The 12452-nt window shown below is 42.9% G+C and overlaps 1 protein-coding gene across 5 annotated transcripts in view; it reads left to right on the top strand.

Annotated features, from left to right (window-relative positions):
• PRKAG2 (protein kinase AMP-activated non-catalytic subunit gamma 2) overlaps nt 1-12452 on the top strand; it is a 215363-nt gene that overhangs the window by 140300 nt on the left and 62611 nt on the right. For all 5 annotated transcript variants that reach the window (XM_038128909.1, XM_038128911.1, XM_038128910.1 and 2 more), the window contains one exon: nt 6846-7060. In XM_038128909.1, the coding sequence (XP_037984837.1) occupies nt 6846-7060 (215 nt within the window). The remainder of the gene's footprint in view (nt 1-6845; nt 7061-12452) is intronic.

Raw genomic sequence — 12452 nt, 5'->3', positions numbered from 1 at the left:
CTGTCCATCTCTCATTCCTGACACAGAACTTTTTAGGAGTTTCCCCATTGGGGGGGATCCACGAGGGAGGTTTCCACATTCTGGTTCTATAGGATGTTCCCCCATCAGGCTGTTACCTGCTGAGGATATCTGTTAGTATTTTTCTCCTCGCTGGCACTTGTGCTGGCAAGGCACACAGTGTCTGTGTTTCTGACTCTGTCTTGGCCACAGCCATCTGGTGTCTGACGAAGTCTTGGTGCTGAGTCTCTCAGCATAATTACCGTGCCCAGTTAATTATTCCTGCCAGCCCAGGCACTAATTCAGTGACTACCTCAACCATTACCAGGACCTCTTCATTCATCACCTGTCAGGCTGTCCAGCAGCAATGGAATGTGCATTTGGCCGTCTCAAAAAAAAAAGCCGTTCTTTGCCATGGAGCTTGTGAGTGATCCCCCTTTCTTTGCTCTGAATTATTTGGCCCTGGCCTTTTCTCCAGTATTTGCAAGACAAAGGAGAAGCACTGGCAGAAAATTAGTAGTAAGAAGCCAGGCTGGAACCTTGCTGCCAATGAGAACTAGAAAAAGCCCATTGGGAGGGATGCTCTCCACCAGGATTTCTGATCTTGGATCTCATGTGTTTCTTGCTTTATGAGCTAACATAATGTGTCAAGTCTCTCCAGATTTGACAAGTACACTGAACAAATGTAAGATAACCGAGATGTGGTTCTGGGCAAGGTGGAAGATCCTCTGTCTAATCATCATTGCAGGAGAGAGCTTCAGCAAACTCCTTTAAGTACACAGCATCATCTTTTTTTAAAGGATACAGCCAAGAATTTCTCCTGATCAGCCTTTCCTCATAAAGGGGCCTTGAGATCTTCAGAAAGAAGAACAATTTTCAAAACTTTGCTAATTAAACCCTTCAGCTCCTGATTTTCTCAGTTTTATGAGGAAAAGGTGTTACATTGCAGATTCCACAGGTACAAGTGTGGTTTCGGCACATAAATAGACCACAAGCAGAGTAGAACAGGCTGAATTCTGGATATCAGTGGGGTTTTGTCTTTGATTTTACAAAAGGAAATAGCATCTGAAGCAAAAGCTGGAGCTTTCAGGGTTGGTCAGGTATTTCTATGGCTGAGATCACTTAAGAAGTGGTTTCCTTTACTACGTTCAAACTACTATAAATAAATTAGATTTTTTTAGGTTGTTTTTTTTTTTTAAGTTACAAAATTTACATTTTCCTGTGAAATTTTCAGACAGCATATGGTATTTTAATTACTTAAGAGGTGTATTTTTCTCTTCCTCTGATTCGTGAAAGCATCAGAAATGTGTTTTTGGAAACAAGTAAGCTTCCCATCGAGTGGTGTACCTGCTACATGGAAAGCCACGGAGCTGTTTCAGTAAGATTGAAACAAAAGCCTTTGCTAATGCAGCTGGGATAGATGCTGCTCAGCTGGAACCAGGGAGCTTGGAAGGGCTGGAAGGCCTGGCCATTATATGGGTGATGCAGTGTCAATCACAGATAAAGGCTGTAGGGTTCCAGAATAGGACCTGTAATTCTTATATGGTGGGAAGCACCTGAACTGGTGTGTAAGTGACAATGTTAGATAAAATAGCAAATTTCCTGGGCAGTATCCATGCTATTTTCTGGTACAAAAGCTCTTCAGATTTATTTTATTTTTCATTTATTATTTTAAACTATTATTTTACAACATTTAGTGCCAATGTCATCAGTACTGTTTGGATGGAACCAGGCAGTAGCCATTTACCTGCTGATGGGTTCAGAGCTTTACTGCCATTAAGTGGCATTAAACCTCATTTCACATCATTTGCATTGATTTGCTTATGTGTCAGAATTAACATAGTATTGTGTCTGAAGAGTGAATCAGCTTAATGAACCAGCAGCTCAGCTCAGATTCACTTGTGCTGCAGGGTACTTAAAATTCAGCAGCCACAGCCTGCAGCCTTCTCTGTTTCACTGCCAGCTGAGAATGCAAATGAAAGGACAGTGCTGTCCTGGGAAAGAGTCAAGACAAAAAGTGTCACATGGAGACACTGCAAAAGGAAATTCCTTTTGGGATTTGTTTTGGGGTTGGTTTGGGCTTTTTTGTTGTTTTGATTTTTTTTTTTTGGTTGGGTTTTTTTTTTGGTTGGTTGGGTTTTTTTGGGTTGTTTTTGTTTTGTTTTGTTTTGTTTTGTTTTGTTTTGTTTTGTTTTGTTTTGTTTTGGTGGGTGTTTTTTTTGTGGGGTTTTTTGTTTGTTTTGGGGGGTTTTTTTGTTTGTTTGTTTTTTTGCTGAGAAATTTCACTCTAAATGGTAAATGAATATGTCCCTATCTATAAACTCGGAAAACTGTTTTAGCCACAGCTTTTAGTATTAGCAGTGTTATTATTTGTTTGGTCAGGTACAGGATGAGAGAATAGTGAAGTGTGATTCATAGGGAATGTGCAAAGAGTGATTTCATTTTCATGGCCAGTAACACTCTCCAGTTTCAGCAAGTACACAAATGTAAAAGTAAAAGTTTGAGGGCACACTACTGGCTCCATCCTTAGGCCCTCAGTGGGGAGTGGGACTCTGTTACTGTCCCCTGAAGCCAAACCTCTGTAAAAGAGTGTTAGCACATCCCTGAAATCCCTTCCAGCATCCTATGGGGGCAGGTGGCTCCAAAGGCTCATGGGGGCAGCAGCTGTTTTTCTTTCTGGAAAAGGGTTGATGAAAAGGGAGGCTTTGGCAGGAATCACTGGGCTGTGAGCATCCTGCCTCCCAGAAACCACCAGATGCATCCTGCCGGGTCAGGCATGAAATAGGTGACAGAACTCATTGTGGGTGTCACCCTGGGAATGTAGGAAATGTAGGAGGGCATCCACCCTTCTTCCCTTGGGAGCACACGGATGACAACGCTGCACTTCATCCTTTCCTGTTGTGGAGCACTGGAGGGCTGGTTTGGATCAGGGTGCCCAAGTACCTGGCTGAAAAACGAAATGCTGTGCAAAATAAGGGCTTGGTTTAAGAGAAATTGTTGTAAATACCTAGAAAAACAAGTGAAAGGAGCAACGCTGGGTTTGTATGTGCCCAGCTTGGTACCAGCCAGTGCTGGGTGTGACTTGAGCCAAAGGTGTGGGCACTGCCATTCCAGCAGCACTTCCCTGGGGCTTTTGCATCCCACCCATGATGTGTGTCTTGATCCCAGCTGAAGCTGCTCAAACAGGGGCACAGAACTGAGTGCTGGGCCATCCCCTCTGTGCTGTCCCTGTCACAGGGGGAAGGCAGCAGTAGACAGCCCCATTCTGCTCCAAGCCTGCTATCTGGTTCTGTTAGGATCTCACATACACATTCCATGTGAAGTTGTAATATGGGAGTTGTTTTGAACCACATATTCCTGTGAGTCTCATGAATATTCTTATTCATATGCATAATCAGTCATGCAAATGTTAGTACTTATGATTCATCAATTTGGAGACCACAGAGTTACCCTCTTTATTTGCACTTGTTTTGTCCTGAGAAAGGTAATGTGAGAATGAGTCAGAACACAGCAAAACTCTCAGGTTGTTTCAGAACTGGACAGGGTTAATCAATAGGAAATACAGAATCATTGAATCATCAAATGTTTTGGGTTGGAAGAGACCCTAAAGATCATCCAGTTCCAACCCCAAAGGACAAGCCCTTTTGTTAGCCAGAGACACAGCAACCAATCTGCTAGACCCTCTTCTCTCTTTCTAATTTTCTTCTAAAATTCTTTTCTGCTATTAAAAAGGGACAGCTATTTAGTTTCATAACATGAAAACACCACATTTTGTTCATATTGTTACCAGAACCAGTAGTATTTGTAGTCAATGTCAAAGTTTGTTTCTTCCCCCAAATCCTACATACATATCAAATTATTTCAGCTTCATTATAGAAGACTCCTGAATTGTTGTCTGGTTTTCCCTGCTTTATTGTTTTAAGTACATTCTCCCAAATAAACTGCTTTCAGCCGTGAGATAGAGTTGTATCTTGTCTCCTCACTGGATTCCTTCTGCTGGAGTAGAGCAGGTACAGATAACAATCTGTTTACACCAGTGCTGCTTTTTAGTTGTCAGGCCAAAAGGACTAAAGTTAATACAAAGTCCTCTTACTCCTGAACTCATTTTCTCTGGAGATATATTACAGATTTTCATTCTTTGATGTGGAAGGCTTTTATAAAGGACTTCATAGGGTTTAGTGCGTTAGGCTGTGTCACAGCAGCCAAAAGTATTTTGTTGCAATATTCGTAAAAAATGTAGCATTTCCTATGTGATTATGACTTCAATCTCAGTATTGTACAAATGTCAATAACATAGATACCCCAATAATTCTCTGAGGTAGGCTTATAACAGATTGAAAAGCTTAATTATATTAATTGTATCAAGTACCCCGTAAAATAATTATATTTTTCCCTCCAACTCTGTGCAGAAACTGAGTCACAGACAAATTGAATCTCAGATGTGTTAGGGTGTGCCTCACAGCGAGTACTTTATGTTTGAAGTGCCTGGTTGAAACAAACAGTTCTAAGGCTCAGTGTGCTGGAGTCACAGATGCTCCTCATCCATAAAAACTCATGCCAAGTACCCAAGGCTGGCATCCAAAAGGAGATTCACCACCAGTAAATGTTCTTATAAGATGGAAACCAGGCTGTCTGTCCTGCCTGGGCTGGTACATGTCTGTGATGAGGTGACAGCAGTTTTCACAGGATGTGAGAGGTGTTACTTCCGTGGTCCCCTTTGAGCCACGTGTCCCTGTGTCCTACAGATGTCCTCTGCTCTTGGCAGGCCAGCCTTGCTGGGCTGCTGAGTGTGTGGTTTCTGTATGTCTGGTAAAAGCTCTTCTGGCAGAGCCTCTCGGAACTGGAAATGGTTCTTGTGGACTTGCTGAATACATTAGCACACAATGAACACATCCCAGCAGCAAGACTTTAAGATCTAATGGTGTTTTTCTCCCTCTTAGTGGTTTTCCATTTGCATCGATTACAGCTATCTCAGCTCCCAGTCTGAGCACTCAGGGAACATTTGTTCAGTAAAAACACAGAGCAGCATCTTCCCCAGAACTGCTTATTTAAATTTGCCTGCAAGCAAAAACTGAATAGGCAAGTCAGGTGTCCTTTCAGTCCTTAGGGAAGTGGAACTCACTCTCCAGTCCCCTGAAATGAGCAGGGCTTGAGGGCATTCAGAATGCCAGGGTGGTTACTCTTGCCTCACTCCGTGGCAGGTCACATCTGCCAACATCTGTACCTGCCTCCAACCCAGTCTCCCCCGGGCCTGAGGTATTGCTGCTTGACTGGCAGAGCTGCAGGGCTCCTTAAAAATCAAATTAAATGGAAGTCCTGCTGCAAGCTTGGAAAAGGACCAAAGATAGGGACTGAGCAGGGGGTCCTTTTTGATTCCAGCAAAGCTAAAGTTTATCAGCAAGAATTAAGATTTTCTTTGAAAGAAATAAATACAATACTCTGTACCACTAAACCCACTATTAATGAAACATATTAGAGCCTAATTATTTTGCAGGTTTCATTGTGAGTGACTCTATTATTATAGAGTTAAGTCTCTTATTATGTAAAAGCCATCAAGAAAAGTTGTTTTCAAAGAAGAATAATAGGTAAAGAACAGTTACACATATTACATGTTAATTCCTTTAAACACAGAATATGCCAACTCTTCCCCAGATATGTCAGGAGTAATAGTTTCTTCAAGTAACAGATCCCTTCCTGAGCTGTTGGATGTCCAGTGTTCCAAGTCTAGGAATTAAGGAAAAAACCTCTGGTGCAATAATCTCTAGTGGAGCCCAGAAGCTCCCACCAAGGAGCCAGACTTAGCATGAAAATGCAACATCATGTTCCCAAACACTCCTTTGAGCAGCCTGGGCTTTTATGCTCATTAATCTGCTCTCTTTTGATGGGCTTGAGTCCCCTTTGCACTAACTGATCATCTACATAAATCTATGGAAGCACAAGAAATGAGCCCATTCCAGAGGCCTTACAGCCCACTTAAAAATACACATCCCAGTTCAGCCTCATGATTTTTATGCATCTAAGTCTGCCCTGATTTGTGCTGGCACCAGAGAAACACCCTTGGTTTGCTGATGTACGTAGAACCAGAAACACAGATGCTGGAACCTGAATTTTCTGACTGGTGGTGGATGTCTGCTGGTTCTTAAATGGGTAATAAACACAGTTTTAATCTGTTTGTTCCCAATTCAGAGCTGCCCTAGGAACGTGACCAAAAATACAGCTGGGGTACACACACGTGTCAAATAAAAACAGGGTGCTCACAAGAGCAATTATCTGCTGCTGACACTGATTTTTGGCAAAAGAGATGATCAATCTTTCTCCTCAAAGGCAGCTGAAAACAATTTTAGTTTGTACAAAGGCTGTACAAGAGCTTTACAGAAAGCAAACTGAGGCTCAGGAGAAATGTGCTCTGTTTCTTTTTTGTCTCTGCTCCTAATTGTATTTTAACTGCTGGCTGAGATACTGTTAAAATAATGAAAAAGAAGGAAAAGCAACCATTAAAGGTTTTGAGCCATGTGCCACGAGATAAAGGTAATCCTGAGACTCACAGGAGTATTAAAATGACAACAATAAAGTAAAACCCATGCTGAGTGTCATTTTAGAAATAAGCAATCAGACAGGAGGGTGACACAAGACAAACCTGCACACTCCCATCCTGCCACTGATCAGACAGTTCAACCAGCCTAAAAGAGTTTTAATGGCAAGGCACAGATTCCCTTTCATAAACGAGGAGGTGAGATCCCTACTTTTAGATTGGGGAAATGTGCTGAAAAATACAGGATTTCTGTAAAGCTGAGATCTCCACCTGCTTTTCACCTGAACTGATCTTTGGGCATTTTTGTTGTTCACAGCCTCTGGCCTCTCCTCTTCTCCATCTACCCCAACACAAGTGACCAAGCAGCCCACGTTTCCTCTTGAATCCTATAAGCATGAGCCTGAGAGACCAGAAACAAGAATTCACTGTTCCTCCCCTCCGGACACGGGGCAGAGATTTTCTCTGCCTCCATCACAAAGTGCAGCCAAGCCTCCCATCATGACACCAGCTCCCTGTGCTACCTCAAAACCTGTAAGTAAAGCTTGTGTCCAGTTTTCCCCTGGAAATGTGCAGGGCTGGGTGTGGACTGAGCCTTGTGTTACAGCTGACGGGCTGCAGTGTGGGTGTCCATACTGCGGGACAGAATGAGAACAAGGATTTTTTACCTCACTTTACTTCAGAGTTTGGCTGAGAGGGCACTGAGAATCCAGAGATGGTGGCTCCCTTCTGATTTATCCAAACAGTAACTAATCTTTGCACTGCCTTCAAAGTGAGTTTTGCGATGGCTTCAGATCCCACAGTACACTGCTGAGACGCCACCCTAGAGGTGGATAAAATTTTATTTAGGATTTTCTTTTATCTCCCTTAAGAAGAGCTGATGAGAGAGTTAGCAGCCAAAGAGAGCATATAAAAAAGAAATTCACGGTCTGAGCTGCAGGGGCTCTGAGTTCCTGCTGCCTCTGGAGTCTGAGATGACTGGACAGCTGGTGACTAATAGCACACGTTGCTATCACACCTCCTGCCCCAGCTCAGAGAGTAGAAAAAGAAGGGCAGCACTACCAGGGCATTTATCCATCCTCAGTACTGCACAGCTCTGTGCCTCCTCCCCTCTCCCTTGGCCAGCCTGAGCCTCAGGGGCATCACTCTCCTTTTCTTTCTCCTCTGCCTTTTTGCCCCTTCTCCTTTTTTTCTGTTAATTCCTTTGCATTACCTGTGTCTTTCCATTCCTCTGACTCATGGAACCAGCAGACTGTGATCTGTCACCAGAGTAAACTACCCTGCATCTGTCTAGCCCAGCTTTTCTTCCTTTTTTTCCCCTCCATAATATAAAATCTTCAACATTTTTGGTATCTAGAAATCTAGAACTGTAAAGGGCATACAGGTTCATGAGGTCAGTTGCTCTGTTGAACAGCTATGAGTCCTGTTTCATTCCAGTTCTCAGTAATTTATTTAAAAGCAGGAAGTTTCCTCCCACTCACCCATGGGAAAGCTGTTCCAGGATCTGAACACAGTCACACAGCAATCCCAAAGCCTTTCTGCTTTTGTGTGAGGTACCTCCAGTAGCAGCAGCTGTTGTGGTGCTGAAAGCATTTGGGTCCTGGATCAGAGTTCATCTGCTACTTTCAGGTCATTCACACACATCCCCTGAAACACCTGCCCTATTTTGGGGGCCCCTTCTGTAAAGGCTAGGAAATCTCTGATTTTCGACATCATTTTTTCATGGACAGGTTAGAAATATTTGCTTTTATAATTAATGGCCTTTTTCATTCATTGTTTGCTACATCCTGTTGTACCAGTAGCCAACCTTTGTTTCTTCAGATCAAGCAAGCCAAACTCTCCCTACAAATTACAGACTTTCTGTTTTTCTGCTATGCAAAAGTAAATCATTAAAGTATTAAATAAAATAAGTCCTACATTTATAGTTAGGAAGCTCCAGCAGTAACTTTTCTGCAGCCAGCTCACTGCCTTTCCATGTCAGTATATTCTCGGGATGCAGAAATCATTAAACCCAAAGGTTTGTAGGATACAAAAATATTTTGGGGTAGGTTTTAGTCAGTCAGTCATATTATTTGCATATGAATGTGTTCATCTGTGTTACGCAGCTACAGAAGAGTCTTTTGTACCTGTTAGAATAGAAGTGAGGAAACAGCATAATCTTAGCACATTCCACAGACTGAAAGACTGAAAAGTTTGTTTTGTTTTTGATTATTTGCTGATTCAGGCAACATGAAGCTGAGCAGAAGATGCCAGAATAAAGAAACAGAATTCTCAGCAGGTTTTTATGAACAGTTGTGGTTGTATATATGTACAAGAGGGAGTCTGGGGAGTAACTCAGAATGCTGGACTCAGTTCTCTGCTGCTCAGAAGATACAGAGATATGTGGCATGTGTAGCACCTGATTGTCTGGTACCCTCTGTACTCATTTATGTCTGAGAGCAGTGAGTGTGCAGGGCTGCCAGTGAATCATTGGGGTTTTGGTTTACTTGGCAATAAATGTCAGCAGCCACAGAGCAGTGAGAAGCAAAGCTCTGGATGTTTAATTTTCAACAGAGACTGAAAAGAGAGATTAGATTTGCCATTCTCTTCTAGGAGAAACTGTTAGAGAGAAAGGCTGAGATCCTGCAGAAGGACATGAATCTGAAGCTAATGAGTGTTCTCTCAGCACTGTCATGTATTTTGATCCCTGCAAATTATTGACCCAACATTCCGTTGCAAACACAACAGCACTATACAAACATTCCTGACTTGAGTACTGTATTTCAAACATTTCATTTATTCTGAGCTGTGTGTTAATAAATACATCATTTCACAATCATGTGCCACAAACAAACCTGTAACAGGCAAACTCAATTTCTTCTTTGCTTACATCAGTGTTTGGTGGCAGAACAATTTCAGTTGTTTTTAAACCACACTATAAATTTTATGATAAATGGTTTCATAGTGGCCATGCTGTTAGGTGATCAGTTCAATGATATGGAATCTTCTATGCTGACATCTGAACTGAGAAGCTGACTCTTATCTGCAGGCTTCTGTCAACTTAAATCTCATTTACTTATTACATTGCTTAACTGATAATGATAATGTGTGAGACCCCAGAATTATTATAAATGAATCAAGATTGCTATATATATTGCAGTAGGAAAGAGGAACCCTTGGACCCAGACCTGGAAATATTATTAAAAAAAAAAAATCAAAAAACAGAAGAACAAATGACTTTAGGAAGATATATAGTATCAGGACTTGGAATTAATCTTAGCCCCTTTTTATAATTAATGGCATTTGAAGCTGGTTCTGAAATTGTTTTTGACCTGTCTGAGACTCAGGTGCAGAATGGATAAATCTGTTCAGTAAGAGAGAAGACATGGAGGAAAGAATAAAAATACTTATTTCCCAGCAGATATAACTAAAACCTTTCATGTTTTAGCAGCACTCCCAACAGTGGGTATTTTCATGTGATTTTTAAGCCTTTAGTTCTGGGGAGGGGAATAAATAGTGGGAGACAGTTCCTGAGAGAGGGAGATCCTCCTTCAGCAAGTATCATCTCAACACAGTACACAAAGCTGAGCAATTAACCTCATGCTAAATGGGTGTCCGTGGTAATCACCAAGGTCTGGATTTATCCCACCTAACCTTAGAAACCTTTCTGAGCTGCTTAAGCTGGGAGTGCAGCAGCTCCAGTTGTGTCTGTGCGCCCCAGAGAGGAGTTTGCAGGGGATGAAGCAGATCCCAGGGGGCTGAGGAGCCTCTGGGGCTCACTGGGCAGGCAGGGCTTGGCTCCAGGTGCTGCATTTCTGATCCAGGCACTGTCAGGGGCCCAAAGCTGCAGCTGCTGGGGCTGTCACACACCACTGCAGCAGCTCTGCCAGCCTCTCCCCTGCGTGTGTAGGTGTTCCTGGTGGCTGAGTTTGAAGGTTGTAATGAGAGATTCAGCTGATAAGAGATCAAAGCTGTGCCTAAAGATCGCTGTGTGCTGCATTAAACGGCAAAGGAGCAATTTGATTTCTCACAATGCAGTTCACTATTCTGTACTTTGGCCTTGTGTTGTTTGGATGGTGTAACCTTCAAGCAGTAAGTGGTAAATGATAATTCTTCTCTAGTGTGACGTTAGGAACCATGATAGAAATGCAGAGAGGTTGCAAATTCAGTACCAAACCTGTTTGCCCTGTTTCCACCTTGTCTGCAATTTGAAGTGGAATGTGGTGCATTGGGCATTATGTGGCTTGTGGAAACCCAGGGCCCTGGGAATATTTCTCTGTCTGCTCTGGGGTGCCCTGACCCCCAGGGGAGCACTGACTTTGACCCTCATTCATGGAGAAAGTTTCCTAGGCTTCAAGATAGACCAGAATCCACCAAAGTGTGAAACAGATTATAGACAGTAGTGCAGGTGAATCACTTGGTGAGAAATTGAGGTTTTGGGATTTCTAGTATGTTGTGGATGGAAGCAAGATGGAGGGCACAGGGTGTCCTCCTGGGTTTCTTCTTCTTCATGCTTCTTCTTCCTCCTTCTTCATGGGTTTGGGTGGCATTTTGTCATTGGGCAGAAAAGTCCACATTGCTCTGTGGGATCAGTTATTGGGCTAAAAGGGAAAATAATCTAGGTGTCAGTTCTTAATTGGATAGTTTAGTCTTAAAAGACCTTGTAACAAGAGATAGTTAGGCATTTTGTGCCTTCTAATGAAAAGTTGCCAAACTCACAGTGGTGAGACTGTTTTACTGATAAGAAATAATAAACACCTGAGTAAAACATGAACTACTGCCCCAAGTGCCTTCCATCCAGACCCAGAGAAACCAACAACTAGAACACCCACAGTGGCTGTATCCTTTTCTTTCATCCTTTCTTGCTCCCCTGATTCATGAGACACTGTGAAAATAGCACTGCTCACTGCAAACACAAGCATTTCTGTGCTACCTCATGCTCCTTTCCCAGCACGAGAGGAGCCCAGGCCAGAAGGTGCTGGCTCCAGACTGGAGAGGTCTCTTTGGGTGGAAAACAAGGCTGGGGCTTCTTCTGCTCACAAGAAGTGACAAAGGCAGAACATGCCTACAAATGGTTCTTTCCATATGATTGTGTAGTGAGCCACTGTCCTCCAAAGAGCTTCCAAGCCAAGTCACTTCCCAGAACATTCTTAATGAGAGGAAGAGTCAGCCAGGAGGTCATCAGAGACTTACTCTTAGCTTGTGTGAGTGAATCCTGTTAAAACTGCAGACAGAGCACACAGAAGGGAGTCTGGTCTATTCATTTTGCACAGTCCTTGCTGCTCCAGCACATGGGAGAGGAGAGCTGTAATGTACAGCTGGGGCTCTCTTCCAGCCCTGGATAAAAGGGAGAAACCAGATTGCTCCTGCAGCTACTCACTTGTTAAACAGTAGCACATCCCTGCAAAGCTATTCATGCTGTTCCTTAGCCAAAATGTAGTAAACTCCCAAACAGGGCTGTTAACTTGCTCAGTGTGAGAGAGAGGCTGTTACATCACCCCTGTGCTGGCAAGGAGCCTGGGAACCAGGATGTGTGCAGCAGGTCCTTTGCTTTGGCTCTCTCCAAAGAGCCATACCAGCTATCAGAGCTCCGTAATCTGCCGGGTGAGGAAAGAGATTGAAATCTGATGAGGAGAACAGAAAAGTGTTCTTTGATTCTGAGGTGGTCAAAAAAAGAGAAAAAAAAACCAAAAAAAGTACAGGCTGGGGAAAAAAAAAAAATCCAGTTTTCCAATGTACCAGAACTCCTTATTTCAGTATTTGTGTGGTTTAAGGCAGTGTATGAGAGTGCCAAGACATTGCTGTTTTTCACACCACAGTAAAGTGATCACCAAAATTAGAGCCCCAAAGGCTGTCATTTACCAGGGACAAAGCTCTGGCAGGGCTGTGTGTCCAGGCTCCTTTTAAATGCCTTAATAGCAGCACTCCTGGGGTGTGATTGTGTTCC

Source organism: Motacilla alba, chromosome 2, assembly GCF_015832195.1.
Source record: "Motacilla alba alba isolate MOTALB_02 chromosome 2, Motacilla_alba_V1.0_pri, whole genome shotgun sequence".
Taxonomy (NCBI): domain Eukaryota; kingdom Metazoa; phylum Chordata; class Aves; order Passeriformes; family Motacillidae; genus Motacilla; species Motacilla alba.
This window is presented reverse-complemented; position numbering and strand designations above follow the sequence as displayed.